Raw genomic sequence first — 23,314 nt, 5'->3', positions numbered from 1 at the left:
TCCGGTATGTCTACTCTCAGGATTGGGGGAGTGTGACAGTGACCTTTGTCTGGGAGCATCAACATGATGGACAGCCACCTCCTCCACTGGAACTGGCACTGACACTGGTACTTGTTTAATACTCTGCACTTCATCCATGAGGACTTTAAGCAATTCACCCACCTTTGACACAGTATTAACTACAAGACTGAATTTGCGATCAAACTTACTCTTGAGGCTGGCTATGGCATCGGGTTTGGAAGCATGGGAGCCAGGAATAGGAGTTGATGGAGAATTATTAGGGGGACTAAGGATGGGGGATAAAACAAAGGCAGGAGAAGAAGGAATGTTAGAGTCAGTGAGTTGAATGTTAGTGACAGGTTCTAGGCTCTACTTTTGACTCTAACAGCCACAACCCTCATCTCCATCTAGTTTATCCAAATGAGACCTAAGAACCTTCCATTTCTTCTCATTCCATCCATCACATTCAACACAAGTGAGATCTACTGAACACTCTTGTCCTGTACATTTTACAGATATTGTATGATTATCATAGGTTACTTTGGTCATCCAGGTCTTGCAACCCTCCCAACAATATCTATTACTTGATGAAATGGAATTGAACATCATGAAAAAGAAGTTGCAGAAAATCCACTAGGCCTAAAAACTATCAAAACAATCGGTACTTCACCATATTCTAGGGGAAAAGTGAAGAAAAAACCTCAAATTCAACCAGCAAAACATTCGATGTTGATGTCGAAGCTGGCAGAAAAGAAGTGACAATCTCTGTTACGTTGTACTTATTGTCCCTCGATAGAGGGCGGGGTAGTTACCTACACTATAAACAAAAGAATCGCTACCACGAACTTCAAAAATTTTTAACTGCTGTGTGAGTGGAAAAGTATAGCTATGTAATTACTTGGTAAGTTACATATATGAAACTTTAGTTTTCATGATAGAAATAAAAGTTAAAAACTTTAGTACATAAAAACCAACAATGATAATTAACCTCCTTTGCAATTAAAAACATGATAATTGTCTAAATTACCAAATTTTTTAGTATCACACTAAAAAAATAAAATCAAATAAAAACAATCACACTATATTATGATGTATGGCTTGTTATGATTGGTGCACATTTAATGTACTGTGGCTGTTACAGCTTACTGACTACTGAAGATTTTTCAGTTAAATTAAAATATACTTTGTTTTCTGTTTTCCATGATCATTTCTTTTATTATTCCACAATCTTTTCTGAAGTTGACACAGCAGTGAAATAAAAAAATCTGAACACATCACCAAGTTAAGTATAGACTAGTATCAACAAAAAAACCTGAAAGTGTCAACAAAAAACTTGAAGAGATTACCAAGTAATGTACATAGTATAAACTGTCCAGCCTTGTTTCATAAGAAACTTTTTTTGGCCTAACGTGTGTTAATACATGCAAACAAATGGGGCTACTGCTTATTTTGATAGTAAAGGATGGAGGCTTATGAAGTACTTTTTTATTAATCTTCAATAAAGGAAAACTAAACATCACAATAGGAAATATTAGGAATACTGCACACAAAAACACTGTACTGCACAGCTGCACTTCGTAAAAACACCACACTAACACAACATTGCAAATGGAAGAAAATACAAATATTAAGGGTAAGAAACAAAAATTCAAATCTTCAAAACATGAGAATACTTTGTAACCATTTGTAATACTGTACAAACATGAACATGTTTGACTACGACAATCTTGCTAAACTGTAGTAAGATTTACTGATATAGGAATGAATTTTTTGTTTTTTTATGATACATTTGTTTATTTATAATATCAACTAAGTACACTTTACTCTCCTGTCAGCAGTCGATAACCCTAATATAGGGTTAGGATAGGCATGTGAAAAACAACTTTCAGCATCATTTGCATCATAAAATCCAGTAACTATCTGTACTTGAAACAGATATTGTTCAGCAGTTTTTCTACATTCCAGTTGTTTTGATTTGTGATTTGCATGTGTAATGTAAATATATCACATGGACATCATACTGTTTTACCGTTTGTTGCAAAGAGGGAAATTAAAAATGTATCACTTAACAATTCACCTGTTAATAAAGGTAAATTTTCTGTCTAACACAACTGATTATCATTGATTTGGACACTGTACTGTTTTATTATTAGTTTTGCCTTAACCCTTTTGCAATTCTAATTAAGATAAAAATCACCATATAAATGTCATCCCTTGATATTCTGATGGCCTCCCCTTGATATACTGTACTGATGGCTTCTAATGATGTCAACTATGTACAAAAAGAAATGGATATCAGGGAGCACTGGGATGACTTCTGGAGGGCGTTGGAGTTTGGTTTTACTCAATCTACCTATAAGTGGGGGATGTTCAGAGAATTATCACCAACGTCATTTCAAAAGATGATTTTTTCTTACATTTTACAATTAATATCTTATTTTCCATATAAATAGAAAATAAATTATTATACTTTGACATGATTTAAGTTACAAAAGGTCAGGATATTATCATACCTGGTTGACCAATCCATCGTTTTGAGCTGTTTTTTAATTTTAAGGGGCGCTCTGACTGCCGAATTTCTAAGAATTATCGATTTTTAGTTTTTTACAGTTTTGGACTGGTATATGTCTAAATAAACATGTCCTGAAATATTACTGCTAAAAAAATTTTTAAGTGTTTTTTTTTACACATTTGTTCATTGCAATTACTGGCCTGTGAGCAGCATTGAGCAAAAAATTGTCGCAAAATTTCTGTACAACTTTTTAGGTGGAAGTGAGAAATACACTTTACTGTCCTACTAAAATACACATTAGCTACGATAAAAACTGGCTCTTTCTCTCAAAAAATATAATATCAGATTAAATATGTATCCAAGTATCTAGATATCGCCCTGTGAGCAACACTGAGCAAGAAATTGTTGTACGTCTGTATGAAATGCTAATTCTGGATAGTAGAAAGTGAGAAATTTACTTTAGTATCCTACTAAAACTACCCATTTTCTATGATAACAGCTGGTTCATTCTCTAAAAAAAGTATAAAATCAGAGTAAATATATATCCATGTATCTCGATATTTAAACTCGTCACAGTCGTATCACAGATGTACCTTGCCAACTAGTACACATATAATATTTTATATTTCTTGACATAGTTTTACTGTGTATTTTCATATGAAACTATATGAGAAGGCAACAGTTCCTAACAGAGTGCCAGGTTTTACCACTAAACCATCTGTGTTGGGTTTTACCAATAAACCATCAAGATTTGTGTGTGGTTCTGGTCCGAGCAATATCCTAGCACTTTGTGACGCTTTCCTTTTTCGATTTTTTTTACAATGTAGAGCATTCATGCAATTCCACTGCCATAAACAAGAAAAGTACCACCCTTATGAGGGAGAAATTTCAAAAACTGCGTGTCGTAAGTGGGTTGCAAAGAGAGGGAAGGAAGCAAACGGGAAGCATCTGGCCTAGGATAGCAACAATGCAAGAACTCCCTTATCTAGGTGAGTTAAGTTAAGTATACCTTAGTTTAACCAGACCACTGAGCTGATTAACAGCTCTCCTAGGGCTGGTCCGAAGGATTAGATTTATTTTACGTGGCAAAGAACCATTTGGTTACCTAGCAACGGGACCTACAGCTTATTGTGGAATCCGAACCACATGACAACGAAAAATTAATTTCTACCACCAGAAATAAATTCCTCTAACTCTTCATTAGCTGGTCATAGAATCGAACGCGGCCCCAGCAGTGTGCTAGCTGAGAACGATACCAACCCATCCAATACCGATATGACAATACTTATAAAATATTTTAAAATTTTGCGCAGGCACAGGCAGCAGCGTACAATCAGGCAGCGAGAGAGACAAATTACAATAGACCAACTTTTCATCCATCTCTTTATCCCATCTTCTAGTTAAAAAAGTAAAAGAGAATGATAAAAGTATTGTTAGTAATGTTATACCCTTGTGTAAATGCATACAACCATAAACAACCAAACGAGAAACTGTTGTTTTGCTTATCACCGAATCGGATAACAACAGCCATTTTGCTTGTATTTCAAACATCGTACAGTAATAAACAATTACCATAGTTATGTTACAAATGACGTTAAGTAGAATAAGACTGGTGTATTTTTACATTATACCCTTATTCGGTATGGATAAAAGATCGGCAAGGAAATATACTGCTAAATTTAAGCTGTAAGTTATAGCTGAAGCTGAGAAAACAATGTTCAAGCTGCTAATGACTACAAATTATCGTGCATCAGCAACATGGATGAAACTCAACCATAATTAATATTGGAGAGAAAGTATTTTAATCAAAACTACGGGGCATGAAAGAACACATTACTGCTATTTTTACATCGATAAACTATAAATATGTAAAGCTCGTATTATGATAAAATCAAGTGAAAATAGCGAACGGAATCTTGATTTTTTTGTACAAAACAAATGCTCCCAAACGGCCAAAGTCATCTATTAACAAAAAAATGGCTAAGTTAATTTCACAACGAGATGTATTTAAGTTATATTTCGACTTAAAAAACACTTCGTATAACAAAAAATAACCTTGCCCAGATAAATATAAAGTATCTAGAGATTCATTTATGCTAACTAGAAGCAAGAAAAGTTCTCTGAACTGAGTTAAATACGGCAAAATAAACTTACCTCGTAATCGATTTACAAACAAAAACATTGATTGCTATGATCATAATTTATAATACAAAAGCAATATAAGAATATATACAATATTATTGGATACAGTGAATTAAGGCATAACATTCTAAAAGAGCCAAGGAAAAGATGCCTGTTTGTTATGTTGATGTTTGTATAATACGATATGTGAATATAGAGTACAGTGTAATGTAGGCTACGCTACCGTATATGTATACGATATACCATAGTGTGGGCTAAGCTAATTTTTGTTTGTTATTCAATATCTCTTTGTACTGAATTATCATAAGTCACTCTGCATGGACCTCCAGAATTCGCTGATACTAATAATTAGTATACCATGTATGTATAGAGTATACTTTATAGTGTAGGCTAGGGTACCATATTTGCATACATGGTACTGAATACCCTAGTGTAGGCAAGGGTATATTAGAGATATCTTTTTTCCAACAAACGATGGGTTTTCTGGAACCTCACCCCATTGTAAGTTTGTTTTTGTGTGTCTGAACTATCAAAATAGGCAGTTCTAAGTGTTTTTAGAATGGTTCTAAGTAATCGCGGGTTTTAGTTATTTGCAGGGGGGGGTGTGGTACACATTCCCCGCGAATACGGGGGGGTTTACTGCAATAATAACTGTAATTACAAAATTTGTATGCGATATGTATTTTAAATAAACAAATTTCATTCCCCACATCTTTTGTAAGAAGCTCCATGGAAAAGCTTCCAGACATGTCAATTTAATATGACAAGAAGGGGGAGTGTTGCTGATTAGCGGGTCAAAGATTTATTACGTAATTATCTCTCTCTCTCTCTCTCTGTGTCCATAATTCATAAAAAATTTAACTCTCTTAAGGACAACTGTTATCTCTCTCTCTCTCTCTCTCATTCGTAGTTAGTGCAACCTACGTATTACTGTTTCTATGTGTCTTTAACCCTTTAACGTCGACTGGACTTATTTTACGTCGACAAAAATTGTCTGTCGGGTGCTGAGTGGACGTAAAATACGTCGACTACAAAAAGTTTTTTTAAATATTCACGGAAAAATACTTATAGGCCTAGTTTGTGAAAAATTTTAAATCACGCGCCTTGAGGGATGCTGGGAGTTCACAGATCACGCTGTTGTTTTGTTTACAAGCGTGACCCAGCTGCGCATGTGCGAATTTCTTTCTTCTCGCACTACAAAGCATCAGCGACGCATCGTCAGAGAGCGATTTCTCGAAGCATTCGTGTTTTACCGAACTTGTGCAAGTGTTAGCGTGTTTGTGACGCAATAGGATGTATGCAGAGATGTCCCAACGTCGTCAGGACCATGAAAGGCATGTATTGCCTGTCGGTAGTGAGCGTGTGAGATGCGTTTTAGACTTGGATGCTGGAGAGGGACCCAGCACCCAAGGTGATCCATCTTTTCAACGCCGTGTTGTACGGCCATGTGTGACCGAAAGTGACCAAGGGCCGTACCCTGTGCCTTTTACGACCCCTAGGAAACATCGGGGTGTCCTGAGAGGCATTCGTAAACATTTGGGAGGCCTCCGACAAAAGGACATTGATGAATACTTGTTGGAGCTCGATCGAGAGCAGGTGGAAAGCCCTCATTTTGATGGCAGTTGGTCATCTAGTGACGAGGACATCACACCCGATGTCAGTTATGACGAGTATTTGCCCCCAATGTCCGTAAGAGAGCCAGAGTATGAAAGTGAACTCGAGTTCAGTGGTTTCAGTGCTTATGAGGGACAGTATGAGGAGGAGGAGGAGGCACCGATTGTGGCTGGTGGGGACGAGACAGAAAGTGATGGTGAAAGTGAGGGAGATGGGCCAGTGGGGTGCGAAGTTGTGCCCGCGCACGTGCCCATAGAAGGTCGCAACGTCGCGCAGCCTAGGTGAAGGCCGTTCATCCGAAAGTGATGAGGGATGGTTGGAGGACCACACCCCACCTAACATGCACCCATTCATGGCAGCACCTGGACTAAGGAGGCACAGGGACTGCCTCTCACTGCACTGGGGTTCATTCAGCTCTTCCTTACGCGGGAATTGCTGGAATACCTCGTTGCAGAGATGGCGGATTACACTCGGTACTGCCATGAGGAACTGCAGACGACGTTGTCGTATCGATGGCGGGGCTGCAACCTCACAGACATGGCGCATTTTTTGGGGCTCCACATTTTTTTTTGGAATGATGCCTGCTGCTGACGTCAGGCAATATTGGAGGCGGAATTTTTTTTAAGTACGCCCAATGTGCCCGGCATTATGCCCCATGATAGTTTCCTGGCGTTGGACAGGTATTTCAACGCCTCCAACCGAAGGGCCATACCCTGGAATAACCCAGATCGCCTCATCTTAGTCCGCCCAGTGTTGGACTACATTCATGAACGGTGCCAGTTTCTCGTGGTTCCTTCCAAGAACCTTTCTTTGGATGAGGGGATGATGCCATACAAAGGACGTCTAAGCATAAAAGTGTACAACCCCAAGAAGCCAAAGAAATATGGTGTGAAGTTATTTTTTATTACGGAATCCAACACTGGATACGTCGTTGACTTCTCTGTATACTCCCGGGTCTTCTCCACGCTGAGTGACACTGTCTTCGGTCTTGTGGATCGTTTCCGTAACCAGGGATACCACCTGTTTATGGATAATTATTATAACTCGGTATCCCTGGCCCAGGAACTATGTGAAGCAGGTGTGCACGTCAGTGGTACCCTTCGGTTGGTGCGTGGGGCCCCGAATGTCCTCAAGAGGTTTGCTAGCCACCCGCAACATCTGGCAAGAGGAGACACAGAGTGGCGGCGGAAGGGAGATGTCTTCGTCATCTGTTGGAAGGGGGTCCGACTCGTGCCCATGATTACGACCAGGCATGAGCCCATCCAAGAAGAGATCGTTCAGCTAAAATACACTTGATGGGTGAGCATTAGTTGCCTTATGTTTGTTTACTGTATATGTATAAATAATTATGAAAGTTATACATAGCACCTGCTACCATATTTGCTCTTCAGTGTGCTCTTTCTACAGTATAATACCATGAATGCGGTAAAGGTTTTCTATGGGTTTTTACATCCTGCAAAAATTTTCAATATATGTAAAGGAGGAGAAGGAACCTTGAACATCTCCGTGCATTTCCTAGAATAGTCAAGGTAGGCATCCCTCAAAGAACAGATGCAGGAACAGCAGTATCAGAAAGAAAGGCTACTGTTGAAGCATAAGACAGCCAGGACCATGAAGGCAAATAAGCCCTAGGCTAGAGCTATGAGCTTGTGGGAGCTTAAAGGGAAGAAATGCCCTGAATGACCAAATAATGGTTATAGGTTCTTCATCACCTCCTTCATCCCTTGAGGATGCAATGGGTATAATGCATTTCAATTGATTCTGTTACTGTATTATTACTTACTATTATTGTCATTTTGATTACTAGAATTATTATAGTTAAGAAATAATTATTATTTTCAAAACATATAGATATATTATTATCATTATATATAAATAATCACATTAAAAACTGCATGGCATAAATCTAATATTCCATAAAAAATATGGCCATGTAAGGTTTATCCATATGCATGATATGATGCCAAATGATATGCATCTGGTTCTGAAGGAGTCAGTGGGTTTTAAAAAGGGTTTAAAGTTCTTTCAACCAATTGTAAATTTTTAACACGTCTGGTAAAACTAAGGTATACTTAACTTTAACAGGAGTGGGGGGGGGTTAAAAACAATTCTTATGTATATAGAGGGGTTACCGTACATTACTACCTCAAAAACTGCAAAAATAAACCTATTGCCAAAATATATTCAAGAGCCAGTTTCATGACGAAACTCAAGAGCTAAATTCATTATGAAAAAAACAAGATGAAATAGCTATATAAACAAGATATGCTATGCTTGAGCAGTATAACTAGTTTCACATACAACATAAGGCTAAGAATATCTTGTAACAATTCCAATTTATACAAACATTTTAGCAGCCTCTGTGGAGTTTAGATTTGAGTAAACCCCCCTGGACTATGAATACAGTAAACCCCCCGTATTCGCATTCTCATGGTTCGCGGACTCACGCATTCGCGGGTTTCTCTGTGGAACATATCTAGCCATCATTCGCAGAAAATTCGCCCATTCGCGGTATTTTTCACTGAGAAATATTCACTAATTACTGTATTTTCATATAATTTTCAGGAATAAATGCACTTTTTGTGATAAAACTATTAAAAAACTCAGGTATATGCATTTTTACAGGGTTTTTCTGTGTTTAAACTATCAAAATGGGCAGTTCTAAGTGTTTTTAGAGGGGTTTTAAGTATTCGCGGATTTTAGCTATTTGCGGGGGGGTGTGGGACGCATACCCCGCGAACACGGGGGGTTCACTGTACTTACATATGAAAAAGTTAATGCTATATATATATATATATATATATATTATACAAACACAAATATAAACTTACACTGACAAAATCCGCGACATGATGCATCTTCTTTCTTATATATAATATCATAATGGTTACCATGTGTGTAGCTAAGCATCAGTGTTCTGCCTTCATTGTCTGTGGCTTTATATGGCTCCTTTCCAATCTCACGGTATATGAGGAAATTTACACTGAAATTGAATAGAAAAATTGTGAAAATTATAATAACCTTTCAATAGCACAAGTTAAGCATTACATACAATAAAAAAAAAATGACATTTTTATGATAAAATAACGTTTCACTTATACTTACCCGGTAGTTACATATAGCTGTCGTCTTTGACGTCACGGCAGTATTTCAAATTTTGCGCTGGCGCTAGCGGTACGACAGGTGATCCCCCTACCCCCCGCCCTCTATCGGGGTATCGGGAACCGTTCCAAGAACACGTCATATGTTTTTGCCCAACTGCCCATGTGAGGGGAGGAGGGTGGGTTATGATTATGTAACTACTGGGTAAGTATAAGTGAAACGTTATTTTATCATAAAAATGTCATTTTCACTTATACAACTTACCCGGTAGTTACATATAGCTGATTGGCACCTTGAGGAGGTGGGACACTGGCAACTAATAAAATCATTCTTGGAATTATCTACCTGCAACAAGTTAGACATAGGTTCCTTACCTTTAAAGGTAGCTGACTCAGTGGTTACTGCCTCTGTAGTCTGCTGGCCTTTATATTGTGCTGAGAGGATATATAGGATCCGTGTGTCGGACACAATAAAAAACAGTACTTGCCGTAGAGAACATGGCTGCGTACGGACAAGTCTGATGCCCTTGATCAGGGCGCAGTACGACAAACAACAAAACGAGGGATCACCTAACATTACCATAAAACCAAATACCACAAATTAAAACTGGAAGATACTACCACACCATGTATCTCCACACAACCTTAAAAAACAACAACCCCAACACCAAGGTGAAAATGTTAGATAAGGAGCGGACTCCTTTTCACCCTCTCCCAACACCGTGTCAGTCGCAATAAAGGGCCCCAGCGTACTGTGCTGTTCGAAAACAGTTTGCACATCCACTAAGTAATGTGATGCAAACACCGACTTGCATCTCCAAAAGGTGGACTTAACCAAGTCTTTCACAGATAAGCTTCAGCTAAAGGCTACAGAAGTCGAAACTGCTCTTATCTCATGCGCCTTTACTTTAAGAATACTCATCTCAGAGTCAACACAATGCTCATGAGCTTCTTTTATCAGGCTTCTCAAAAAGAAGGAAAGGGCATTCTTAGAGAGTGGCCTCGAAGGATCTCTAACCGAGCACAAGAGGTGGTCACTGGGACCTCTGAGCTTCTTCGTTCTCTGAACATAGAACTTGAGAGCTCTCACAGGACAGAGGTACCTCTCGGGTTCTTCGGAACCGACCAATTGGGAAAGGTCCTTAATTTCCAACTCTTTTGGCCAAGGTCTTGACGGGTCTTCGTTCTTGATTAAGAAACCAAGAGTAGACATACATACTGCCTTCCCCTTAGCAAAGCCTACTCTCTTATCTATTGCATGTAGCTCACTTACTCTCCTGGCCGTAGCCAGAGCTACCAAGAATAGAGTCTTCTTCGTGAGATCCTTTAAGGAGATGTCCGCCATCGGTTCAAAGGATTGCAACCGTAACCATCTCAGCACTACGTCAAGATTCCACGCCACTGGTCTCTTCTGGTCCCTCTTTGACGTATTAAACGATCTAATTAGATCTAAAAGGTCTTGATTCAAAGATACTTCAAGACACCTATGTCGAAAGACTGAAGCCAACATGGCTCTATACCCTTTAATGGTAGGCACAGCAAGCTTTTTCTCTCTGTGGAGGAACAAGAGAAAATCGGCCATCTGGGCTATAGACGTCGAAGAAGAAGACACGCCTTCTCTTCGGCACCAGGACCTAAACTGTGTCCACTTCACCTGGTGAACATTGTCAGAGGATTCTCTTCTGGGCTTCGCGATAGCTTCCGAAGCCTCTCTTGAAAAGCCTCTCTTTCTGACGATTCTCCTGACAGTCTGCAGGCAACAAGATGAAGAGCGGACAAGTTCTGGTGGTACCTCTGAAAGTGCGGCTGTCTGAGTAAATCTGGTCTCTCTGGCAGTAGTCTCGGAAAGTCTGACAAGAGGTGTAGAAGGTCCGGGAACCACTCCCTGGACAGCCAGAACGGAGCCACCAGAGTCATCCTTACGTTCCGATGGCTTGAGAACTTTGAGATGACTTGCCGCAGGATCTTGAACGGGGGAAAGGCATAAAGATCCAGGTCCGACCAGTTCATGAACATTGCGTCCACGAAAACCGCTTTGCTGTCCGGAACCGGAGAGCAGTAAAGGGGCAGCCGAGTCGTTTTGTCGGTTGCGAAGAGATCTATGAGCGGACGTCCCCATACCTTCCATAGCTCCTCGCAAACTAGGGGATGTAAAGTCCACTCGTTGGACAGGACCTGGTTCTTTCTGCTGAGAAGGTCCGCCGCTACATTTCTCTCCCCTTGGATGAATCTCGTTACTAGTCTGGTCCCGATCTCCTCCGCCCAAACTAGTAACTCCCTCGTGGTCTCGTACAGGGAACACGAGTGAGTGCCTCCCTGTTTTCGAATGTATGCCAGAGCGGTCGTGTTGTCCGCCTGGACCAAGACACATTTGCCTTCCACTTCTTGTTGAAAAGCCAACAGAGCTAAGTGAACCGCTTTTAGTTCCTTTCGGTTTATATGCCAGTTTCTCTCTTCTCTTTGCCACTGGCCCGACACTTCTCTTGTCCCCATAGTCGCTCCCCAGCCCTTGTCTGAGGCGTCGAAAAACAAAGTTAGGTCTGGGTTCGGAAGCTGAAGAGGAAGCCCTTGTGTCAGTCTTCCTTCTGACCTCCACCAACGGAGGCACTCCTTTATCTCGTCCGAGATGGTGAAGTTGAAGGAGTCAGGGAACTGTTTCCTGGGCCACTTCTCCTGCAGATAAAACTGCAGTGGCCTCAGGTTCAAGCGCCCCAGTCTTACAAACTTCTCCACTGAAGCTAAGGTTCCCACGAGGGTCATCCACTCGTTCGCGGAACAATTCTTCCTCTGCAGAAAGTCGTCGATCTTCTGCAGGCCTGAGGCTATCCATTGACTGGACAGAAAAGCCTGAAAAGTCTGAGAGTCCAGACTCACTCCCAAACAGATAATCTGCTGACTGGGAGTAAGGCAAGACTTCTTCTCGTTGACAATGAGGCCTAGTGACTTTGTCAATTGAAGAGTCTTTGAGAGGTCCTCCATACAACTCTCCCTCGACGCCGCTTTGAGAAGCCAATCGTCGAGGTACATAGATACTCGATTCCTTCCAGGTGAAGGTGTCTGGCTACTGATAACAGGACCCTTGTGAAAACTTGCGGGCCGTCGACAGACCGAAGCAGAGGGCACGGAACTGATACACCTGTCCCTCGAAGACGAACCTCAGGAACTTCCTTGAATCTGGGTGTATTGGAACGTGAAAGTAAGTGTCTTGGAGGTCTATAAAAACCATCCAATCCCCCTGATGTAAAGACGCCAAGACCGACTGCGTTGTCTCCATGGAGAACTTCGTCTTCTGAACGAAGACATTCAATGCACTCACGTCCAGTACCGGTCTCCATCCCCCTGATGCTTTCGTAACCAGGAACAGACGATTGTAGAATCCTGGAGATAGAGGGGCATGAAGCAGTTCTATCGCTTCCTTCTCCAGCATGGCTCGGACTTCTGAGCGAAGGGCGTCTAGTTTCGCGGAGTTGTGCAAGTACGCCTGTAAAGATACTGGAGCCTCCACTAAAGGAGGTTTGGAAAGAAAGGATGGCATATCCTTCCTTTAAAAATTGGATCGTCAAGGGTCTGCCGAGATCCGTTGCCACTCTTACCAGAACCTTTGCAGTCTGGCTCCTACTGCTGAATGGAGGACAAAGGTTCACTTCTTCTCGGGGACCGCCGAGGTTCTAGGCGTGGCTTTGCCTTTTCCTCTGGCCCTGCCAAAAACACGTTCAGAGGATCTCCCCTTATACTGACCAAACGTGTCAGCAGGAGACGAAACACCGCGCACAGGAGCGGTAGAAAGCACAGGTCTCTTCGCCTTCTTGGCAGACTGCGACAAAAGATCCTGGGTTGACTTCTGAGCTAACGCCTGGGAAATTACAGCCACCAACTCCTGCGGAAACAGATGTGCCTTGTCCAAAGGAGAAAACAGGAGAGCCGACTTCTGGTTTGATGAAATGCCTTTTGCTAAAAAGGAGCACCACAGTTGCCTCTTTTTAAGAACTCCTGTCGTAAATAGAGGCAAGTTCTACTGCACCATCGCAGATGCCCCTATCGATGCAGTCCACTACTCCTACCACATCATCCAAGAGCTCAGAAGGAAGATCAAAATCCTTAATCTTCCTAGCTAAGACCGCAATCGCCCAGTCCAGGAAGCTCACTATCTCAAGAGTACGAAACACGCTCTTGAGAACTTGATCCAGTTCGGAGGACGTAAAGAATACCTTCGCAGAATTAAGTGTGGTCCTCCTACTGGTATCCACGAGACTGGAGAAGTCCCCCTGCGCGGAGGCAGCCACACCCAGGGAAAACATTTCCCCAGTCTCGTACCAACTCTGGTTACGGAAGGAACGACGAGAAGGAGGCAGGCAGAAAACGTTCTTCCCAAGTTCCTTCTTCTCGGCCAGCCAAGCACCCATCTTCTTAAGGCCATTCTTCGCCGAGACGGACAGGACAAGTTTCGTAAAGTCCGAAGAAAAAACAGAAGCCTTGTCCCTCTTGTACTGGGACCCAGGAGACGGAGGAGCCGCAGGCGAGAACGAATCAGGGAAGTTCTCAATGAAGAACTTCAAGAGCTTCTTGTAAGAAGAGAGGTGCGGCGACTTCTCCTCCTTACACTGCTCCTTCAAGTCCAAGAGGAGTTCGTCAGATACTGGGGACAAGTCCAGCTGGACTACGTCTTCATCCAAGTTCCCCTGAACTGAAGCCTGAGTTACACGAACAGGGACTGGGAGGCTCGTGACATACTCTTGCTGTGTCACCGAAAGAGCTTGAGCCTGTTGAGGAGCCATCGGAGGCGCCAAAGGAGGCACAGTCGGTACAGCAACCAAAGGTGGCGCCAAAGGAGGAGCAGTCGGTACAGCAACCAAGGTGGCGCCAACGGAGGCGCAAGCGCGGCGCTACTGGAGCGGCTGAAAGAGGAGTCGAGGTGGGCACTGCTGGCATCACAGGAGGCGCCAAAGAAGAGACTTGACTTTTGGACAAAAGCTCTAAAATCGAGTCCAGACAGGCGTTGATTCCGTCAATCACTTGCTGTTGTGGTCCATCGAATGCTGGAGCAGGCGCCACAGGAGCAGGAGTCACAGAAACTGGAACAGCTGAAGGGAGAGCCACAGGAGTCGCTGGCGCCAACGAAGCAGACCTCTCAGCTGCAACTTCCTTATAAGGAGGCTCAGCCGAAAACGAATGAGACGAGTCCGACGAAGAAAACCTCTCCGGTTCTGCCCAAAAGCTACAGGAAGGGGCAGGATCCTCCAGAAGCGCCTTCTTCTTAGGTATCTTCGATGGAGACAGCTGACGAGACCTCTTCAAAGGTCTGGAAGCGTCGCGAAAACGCCATCCTCTAGGAGGAGAGGAACTCCAACTGGAGCCACTAGACACTATCCGCTCCTCACCTTTTCGGTGGTGAAGGCCAGCAGCCTGGGAAGCGGCAACAGGACTGCTTGAGGGGGCAACTGCTCGGGAGCAGGTCCCACTCACCTCCTTTCGGCATGCCTTCTCCTGAACCTGGGAGCCTGACAGGGGCCTAGACCTGGGAGCGTGAATGGGCCGGAAGCTACCTCCTCCACAACACTTTCACAAGGCACAACACTTGCACTATCACTGCGGTCTACTAACACAAGCAAATTGTCTCCCATTTTCTGCATGGTAGACATAAAAGCAGTAAGGACTGACACGGTATCAGGATTGGGAGAAATGGTGTCGGGGCAGGTAAAACTACAGGAACTACAGGGGGAGCAGGGTTAATAGGACTTACGAAAACCTCTTGACTACCTCCTGACCTCGAAGACCTAGAAGAGGCCTTCCTTATCCTATCTTTCTCTAACTTATTCATGTACTTCCCCAAAGCACTCCAGTCAGACAAAGTTAGTAGTTCACACTCATTACAAGTCAAGTCAGCAGAACATTTTTGCCCCCTGCATGAAAAACAAGAAGTGTGTGGGTCTAAACTAAGCTTAACAAGCCTGGTTTTGCAGCCTTTGCTGCAAAACCGGATACCACTAGAACCTGAATCAGACATAATAGTCTAACTAAGATCAAAGCTAAAGCAATAACTAGCGCCAGCAAAAAACAACAAAACGAGTACTTCACCAAAAAAAAAAAAAAAAAAAAAAAAAAGGAGCTACAAGTTCGAATTGTTGACAAATACTACCAGCAGCGGAACCGTGTTACCGGTTCGGCACGGCAAAAACTAATGACGTGTTCTTGGAACGGTTCCCGATACCCCGATAGAGGGCGGGGGGTAGGGGGATCACCTGTCGTACCGCTAGCGCTAGCGCGAAATTTGAAATACTGCCGTGACGTCAAAGACGACAGCTATATGTAACTACCAGGTAAGTTGTATAAGTGAAAACACTGATTTTTCTAATAACATCTCATATCTCACTAACTGGCCATCTATACATTCAGGTTCCAAAGTGCTCCTAGTAACAGTAAAAGTCAATCCCTGCACAGTACCAGCTGTGTACTTAAAAAAAAAATGACATTTTTATAATAAAATAAAGTTTTATATATACTTATACCAAGTAATTACATAGCTATAGATTTCTACTCGTCGGCAGCTAGAATTTTGAAATTTGCGGTAGTGCTACTTTTGTTTTGGCTAGGCGACTGACCCCGCCCACTTTCGGGGTAAGCGAGGAACCAGCTCAGCAAATGAGTTCAATATGTTTATGCCTTCCTATCCATGCGAGGGGAGGAGGGAGGGCTTTGATTATTTAATTACTTGGTAAGCATACAAAAAACTTTAGTATTATAAAAACGTCCATTTTCTAAACGCAACTTATCAAGTAATTACATAGCTGAATCCCTATTAAAATTGCAAATTTCAGGTCAGTATGCCGAGGCATTCCTGAGTATGGAAGCCTGAATTTTTAATGAAAAAATTAAAATGCCGACTACATTGCAGAAGGTGGGATGCATGGACTTATCTACTCCAATCCATTAAAAATTGTAATGTAAAAAGAATAGAGATACTGCTAGTGCTGGTAAAATGCTTGCCGGTTCCTTACCTGGTGAGAGAGCTGCTGCAGGAAAGTACTGCCTCTGGATGGCATTCATCTCAACTTGCAGAGGGGTGGCAGTAGAGCCACAGATCACCTGCTACATCAGTGGGATTCTTTGTAGCAAAGGAGTATCTGATTGCATGCATAGAGTTAAAAATGTTGCCCCTGCCCAGGGCCCAGTACCAAACAATAAAACCAGAGAAAAAACAATGCAGTTACCTACTGCCAACAATTAAAAACCACTACCCAACCATTAAAAGATAGACTGGTGGGCACTCCAAGTACATAGTACCCCCAGGCTCCTGTACAACTCAACACCCTTAACCAAGGCGAAACCTAAAAGGATTGAAGGAATGCTTCCTACACTCCTCCAAACACCATGCCAGCAACCAAAATTGGACCCAAGGTATTGCAATTTTCATAAACAGTTTCAATTTCATGCAAGTAATGTGATGAAAAAACTGATTTGCATTTCCAAAACGTTGTCTGGATAATAGCAGAAATACACAAATTATGTATGAAAGCCAGAGATGTGGCTACCGCCCTCACTTCATGTGCTCTTACCTTCACTAAAGGTAACAAATCCTCCTTAATCTGAGTGAGCCTAGAAGATGAGATCTTTCATAAAAATGCCAGTGCATTTTTTGAGATAGGGCAAGAGGGGTTCTTTAATGAGCATCAAAGGTTGCTAAACACACCACGAATCTTTTCCGTTCTTAGCAAATAGTATTTTAGTGCCCTTACAGGGCAGAGTCCTTTCTTCCTCTTCAGGACCTAGAATGTCTATAAGACTCTTTATAACAAAGGAGCAAGGCCAAGGATTGGAAGGGGTCTCGCCTTTTGCTAAGAATCCTAGAGCAAATGAGCGGATTGTGTTACCCTGAAAGAATCCAATTTTCTTGTCTATTGCATGTAGCTCACTCACGCACTTGGCAGTGGCTAACGCTACTAAAAACAAGGTCTTTCTTGTGAGGTCCCTCAAGGAGATTGACTGAAGAGGTTCGAAACATGGTTCTGACAGCCGGTTAAGGACCACGTCCAGATTCCAGGCTATCAGTTTTTCTTCTTTTTGTTTAGTCGTATCGGACGACTTGATGGGATCCAACAGATCTTTATTAGAAGAGAGATCTACTCCCCTGTGTCTAACACTGAACTTAACAATGCTCTGTAGCCCTTAATGGTTGAGGAAGACAGACCTCTGGATGATTTTAAATAAAGGAAGAAATCACCAACCTCTGCTACAGATGTCTTAGAAGAAGAGATGTTGCATCTTTTGCACCAGTCACGGAAGACTGTCCACTTAGCCTGATATACCTTGCTTGAGGATTGTCGCCTGCATTGAGCAATAGCGTCTGCAACTGCCTTTGAAAATCCTTTCGCTCGTACCAATTTGCCGACAGTCTGAATGTGGAACTGCCAGAAATGCAGTTGTCTGAGTAAATTGGGTTTTTGAGGCAACAGCCTCGGAAAGTCCATCAGAAGCTCTAGAAAGTCCGGGAACCATTCCTGGGCTGGCCAAAATGGTGCTACTAGGGTCATTGTTACATACTGGTGATTTCGGAACTTGTTTATGACTTTCCTCACCATCTTGAATGGGGGAAATGCATAAAGGTCTCTGTCAGACTGATCTATGAGCATTGCGTCCATTGCCCATGCTTGAGGATCCGGGGCTGGTGAACAATACAGAGGGAGACAATGGTTCTTTGCGGTTGCAAAACGATCCAGAACTGGCTTTCCCAACAGTTTCCAAAGATCTAGGCACACTAGGGGGTCTCTTGTCCACTCTGTGGGGAGAACTTGTATTTGGCAGCTCAATTCGTCCGCTAATACATTGAACCTCCCTTGAATAAACCTAGTTAGGATCTGCATCTGATTCTGATCCGCCCATATAAGAAGGCCACTTGCTGCTTCGCAAAGGGTAAACGAATGCGTTTCCCCCTGCTTCTTGACATAGACAGTACCATGTATTGTCCGAGTGGACAGAAACTTTTTTTCCGGTCACTTCTGTTGCAAATGCTTGCAATCCCCAGTGAACTGCTGTCAGTTCTTTTACATTTATATGCCACTCCTTCTGTTCTGGAGTCCAAAGGCCAGAGACCTCCCCAACCTAGGTCTGATGTTTCTGAATAAAACACTTGGTCGGGGCTCAGAGGAAGGAGTGACTTGCCTTGAGAGAGCTTGTCTCTTGATTTCCACCAAAGCAGGTCTTGCTTTATTTCCTGAGTCACTGGAAAAACGAGAGTATTCGGGCATTTTGTTTCTGTTCCAACTAACTTTCAGAAAGAACTGTAAATTTCTCATATGTGGCCTTCCCAGGGTTACAATTTGTTCCATGGATGAGAGGGTCCCTAACAGGCTCATCCAGCTGTTAGCAGAGCAGGGCTGAAGGGAGAGGAATTTGTCCACCTTCTGAAGGCATGAGTCTATCCTTTGGGGGGGAAGGAAAAAACTGAAAAATCAGAGATTATCCTCATCCCCAAATAAGCTATCTCCTGAGAAGGAGTCAGTTGAGACTTTTGAAAGTTTACTTGAAGGCACAATTCCTGGCTGGGCTAGGAGAAGGTTCTTGTGAAGGTTCTCCGCACATTTGTTCTTTGATTGGGAGCAGACTAGCCAATCATCCAGATAAAGCAAATGTTGACCCCCATCAGATGTAACCATTTCGCTATGGGAGCAGACTCGTGTGAAAACCTGTGGAGCCGTGGACAGGATGAAGCAAAGGGCTCTGGACTGATACACCTTGTCCTGGAAAATGAACTTTACAAGAACTTCTTTGAGTCCTGATGATCTGGGACATGGAAGTATGCGTCCTTCATGTCTATCGAAATCATCTAATCTCCTTGGCGAATGGATGTAAGGACAACTGGCTCGTTTCCAGTTTGAACCTGGTTTTCTGGACATACGAATTCAGAGCACACATCCAGAACTGGCCTTCAGCCTCCCAAGGCCTTAAGGACTACAAACAGCCAAATGTAGAACCCCAGAGAGAAGGTGTCCTCAACCAATTCGATGGTTTCTTTCTCAGAGTGATGACACTTCTTGGGAGAGGGCAGAAAACCTCTTGGAGCCTACCTAGTAGGCCGCCAATATGATGGGCGTGCTGGTTAAAGGAAGCTTCCATAGGAAAGATAGAATAACCCTCTCGCAACACTTCAACAATCCAGGTTTCTGCTCCTTTCGCTTCCCAACGCTCCCAAGTTTTCCAACTCTGGGGCTGAGATTTGTTCTGATTCCATGGTTAGAAACCTTGACCAACAACTTTCACTCCCAAAGAGGGAGTCGAAGTGAGTCAAGGTTGAGTCAAGATGAATTTACACCTTTTCGATTTGTTGTGCACTGGAGTATAAGGTTCCAGTGTGATTAAATTTGGATTCTTTTTTGTTTTTTCCAAAGAAAGGTTGTTACAGGAGGTTCCAACAGTCGTCAACTGTGCCGAGTCACTACCATCAAAGGGCCCACGGGAACTCGAATCTTTATTTTCACTTAGCATAAAGATTTGAGGGAGGAAAACAAAATTAACCTGAAAACCTTAAAAAGATATCATCAGCTTTTCATGGAATTTCATTCTTCCACCAATGGCACAAGTGAGAACTGACTCCCAAATGTCAGCTCCCTACCCCACCCCACAGGGGATGGCACAACATGATTAGAGTGGCCCATGTGTAAGCCAAACCTGCTTGCTAGGACTGAGAGTATTGCAAGAATACAATCATCCCCACCCTAATCATGTTATGGACAAACCGGATAGAATGCCAAGAGTCCTATCCACAGAACCAGACCCCACCCGGAATCCATGGTCCAGCCCTAATGAATAGTTCTGCCTTTGAGTTACCAATCTGGTAACTCTCCGGTCTGAACATTATCGGGCAGTTGATGGTCCTACCACAGTTCTCACTATTTAGCTTCGGATATAAACCAATTCCCAGCTATGATATCTTTTCCTATTTATCAGGTCCAATAAATTTTAAGAATGGAAAATTCCACAAATTTAATCCAAAATAACATATAATGGTATATGAGACTCTTGGACTCAAACCCAGGAACAAATTCCTGGGGTTCAAGAGCCCCCTCGCCACGTCAAGGTGGTCTCATATCGAGGGGGATCCTGAACAATAAATTTCACACCTTTGGATGATTGAAAAGTAAAAGGACACCTCTCCTTACTGGTCACTGTCCAGTCACTTGGTAATGTGATACTCGAATCTAAATTTGGGTTTTCTTCAGAATCAGATAAATCTTATTCAGTCCATGTTAGAGGCTTCTGAGCTGCTACTCTAGTCTCGTGGTCATCATAAGTCTCTACATCGAGTAGTGATAATATCTCTAGAGGTAAAAGATTTTTCTTTTGCCTTAGAACACTCATAATGGGAAGTAAATGGGATCAAAGCAAAAAGAAATCAATTGTTTACCACTGAATGCCTGAAGCGTAGCAGGAGGCAAGAGATAGATGTACTCTGTCAGACTGTCTTTCCATTACACACACACACACACACACAAAAAAAAAAAAAAAAAAAAAAAAAAAAAAAAAAAAAAAAAAAAATTGCCATTTACCCCAAATTTAGCTTATGGTGTTGCTGAATGATGTTCCTACAATTTGCTTAAGAGTGAAGTGGATTTCTGAGCTTGATCAGCGCAGTACCAGCCTTGAAAGAGGGTGAACGTGTTATTTCGTTGAAGGCGATGTGATATGAGATGCGGGTGTCCGAGATATTCCGTTGGTGACAATTAACAGGTTAACGTAAATCGGTTTGGAATTCAGTCTACAGGTATATATAAGCTACCCCATAACCTAACCTACTTTTACCTTCAGCCTACCATGGTTTAATCACCATGAGTATATTTTTATACAGTAACTTTATCATTCTTTACAATAACGATTATATCAATTTCTTTTACTAAGACTTCAGTAAATTTGCCTTTTTACATTGTTATGCTCCCTTACCACGAATTATACTAGCGAGTATTGCATCACTCATACTGTGCCATAGACTAGACTCTTAAGAGTGTTGTTTTGAAGAAACATATTAAAAGGATATTATTAATATGACAAATTTTAAATTAATTTGTATTTTTCATAAATAACAAACCTGCAATCTTTGTTAAGAGAAAATTCTCTACAGCCTGCTGAAGTCCAGTTAAAAAAAAATGGTACAATGATTTTGGTGGCAACAAGAGCTAGCCAGCCAAGATGGCGGAAAAGAGGAAGGTACAGCCGACCTACTTCAACCCATCCCAGCTACAACGCATCAGTTGTTCTTTGACTGCCTTCAAAGCAGGCCAGATGCCATTTATTTTTGTCCAATTCCTGCCTGCATTACGCCCTAATGTCTGGTTATCTCAGAAGGTCTTCTACAGCCACGCACAAGGGAAAGTGGGCCGTCTACTGGGATAGGTGTTGTCAAGGGGGTTTCTCTCCAGTTGGAACTACTGTTCAACAAGCAGTAGACTTACTCATTTTTCTCCGAAGGGAGAAACTCCTTCGGTGTCAGCTATCAAGGGATATAGGGCTGCTCTAGATTTAGTTCTACATTTGAAGGATGTGAACCTATCGTCTTCGTGGGAAATCTCTATGCTTATCAGGAGTTTTGAACATTCCTATTCCCCGAGAGATCTTAAACCTACTAATTGGGACCTAACACTGGTGCTTACAAATCTTACGCATAGTCCATACAAACCCTTACAGGCTTTATCACATAGGAATTTAACCCTCAAGACGGTTTTCCTTATAGCCTTGGCCTCTTCAAAGAGTTAGCGAACTTCAGAGACTGTTTTGACATTAAAAACAAAAGGGGTTGGGGGTCTGCAGCCTTCAAATTTGTCCCAGAACGTTTTATTGTAATCACTGATTTCCCATTTCATCTGGTAATATCACAGAAACCTTGCGTAACTTACCTCTCATGTTTGTAACTTACTGTGTGTTTACATCTAGCCTTCATGTGGCATTTCGTGCTGAGCAAAGACACAATTTAGCTTGTTTTTTTTAACAGGTATCATACTTATATATTTAAAGTGCACAGGATAATATCTTATGATTATGTATTATGTTTCATTTAACTAATTAATTATCCAGTTCATATCAATGTTTTGTAATTTGCCCCACATTTACATCTACGTTTCATATGCTTCATGGCCAGTGGTAACTGTGCCCAAAATGAAATCTGTTGAACCTTACTTCCGTTGACTCTGATGAATATTGCACCATAATAATAATTCTGTACAATACTGGAAAGTACTCTATTATTACTGATCTCTGGTTTTATTTCAACCCGCTGTTGGCCCAGCGTTCGACTCTATGACTGGCTAATGAAGAATTAGAGGAATTTATTTCTGGTGATAGAAATTCATTTCTCGTCATAATGTGGTTCAGATCCCACAATAAGCTGTAGGTCCCGTTGCTAGGTAACCCGTTGGTTCTTAGCCACGTAAAATAAATCCAATTCTTCTGGCCAGCCCTAGGAGAGCTTTTAATCAGCTCAGTGGTCTGGTTAAACTAAGATATACTATACTATTTATTTCAACCAATTTCCATTTCATCACACTATTATAAAACGTTTTTACAATGTTGTGTATAATGTGTACAGGCAGTCCCCAGTTAATGGTGGGCTTGGTTAACAGCGATTCGGTTTTATGGCGCTTGTCTAGCGACGAAAATCAGCAATTTTCGGTGCCGAAAATCGCCGATTTCCGCTTATCGGCGCTGATAATTGGATATTGGCGCCGATACATACCTAACAGAGGCGCTGGTAACCGAAAATCGGCGTTTTTCGGCGCCGATAACCCCCAGAAATCGCCAATTTTTGGTTATCATCACACCCTCAGAAATGGAACCCCCCCCCCCAATAACCGGGGACTGCCTGTACAGCACATGCATTTATGTTTACGCTGTCGCATTTACTCAAGTTTTTTTTTTTTTTAGCTTATCTGAGAATGGTAATTAACTCATAGTTTTTGCAAGG

The 23,314-nt window shown here is 42.1% G+C and overlaps 1 protein-coding gene across 21 annotated transcripts in view; it reads right to left on the bottom strand.

The window, feature by feature from the left end:
• The window catches only part of LOC136833716 (UDP-N-acetylglucosamine transferase subunit ALG13-like), a 539,859-nt gene that overhangs the window by 465,412 nt on the left and 51,133 nt on the right, over window positions 1-23,314 (bottom strand). For all 21 annotated transcript variants that reach the window (XR_010851592.1, XR_010851593.1, XM_067095956.1 and 18 more), the window contains exon 5: window positions 9,100-9,251. Coding sequence is in view for 19 of the 21 variants with exons in the window: in XM_067095956.1 (XP_066952057.1) it covers window positions 9,100-9,251 (152 nt within the window). In the remaining 2 variants the exon portion in view is untranslated. The remainder of the gene's footprint in view (window positions 1-9,099; window positions 9,252-23,314) is intronic.

This window comes from Macrobrachium rosenbergii, chromosome 4 (genome assembly GCF_040412425.1).
Source record: "Macrobrachium rosenbergii isolate ZJJX-2024 chromosome 4, ASM4041242v1, whole genome shotgun sequence".
NCBI lineage: Eukaryota > Metazoa > Arthropoda > Malacostraca > Decapoda > Palaemonidae > Macrobrachium > Macrobrachium rosenbergii.
The sequence above is the reverse complement of the archived record's forward strand: the minus strand, read 5'-3'. Positions and strand labels throughout refer to the sequence as shown.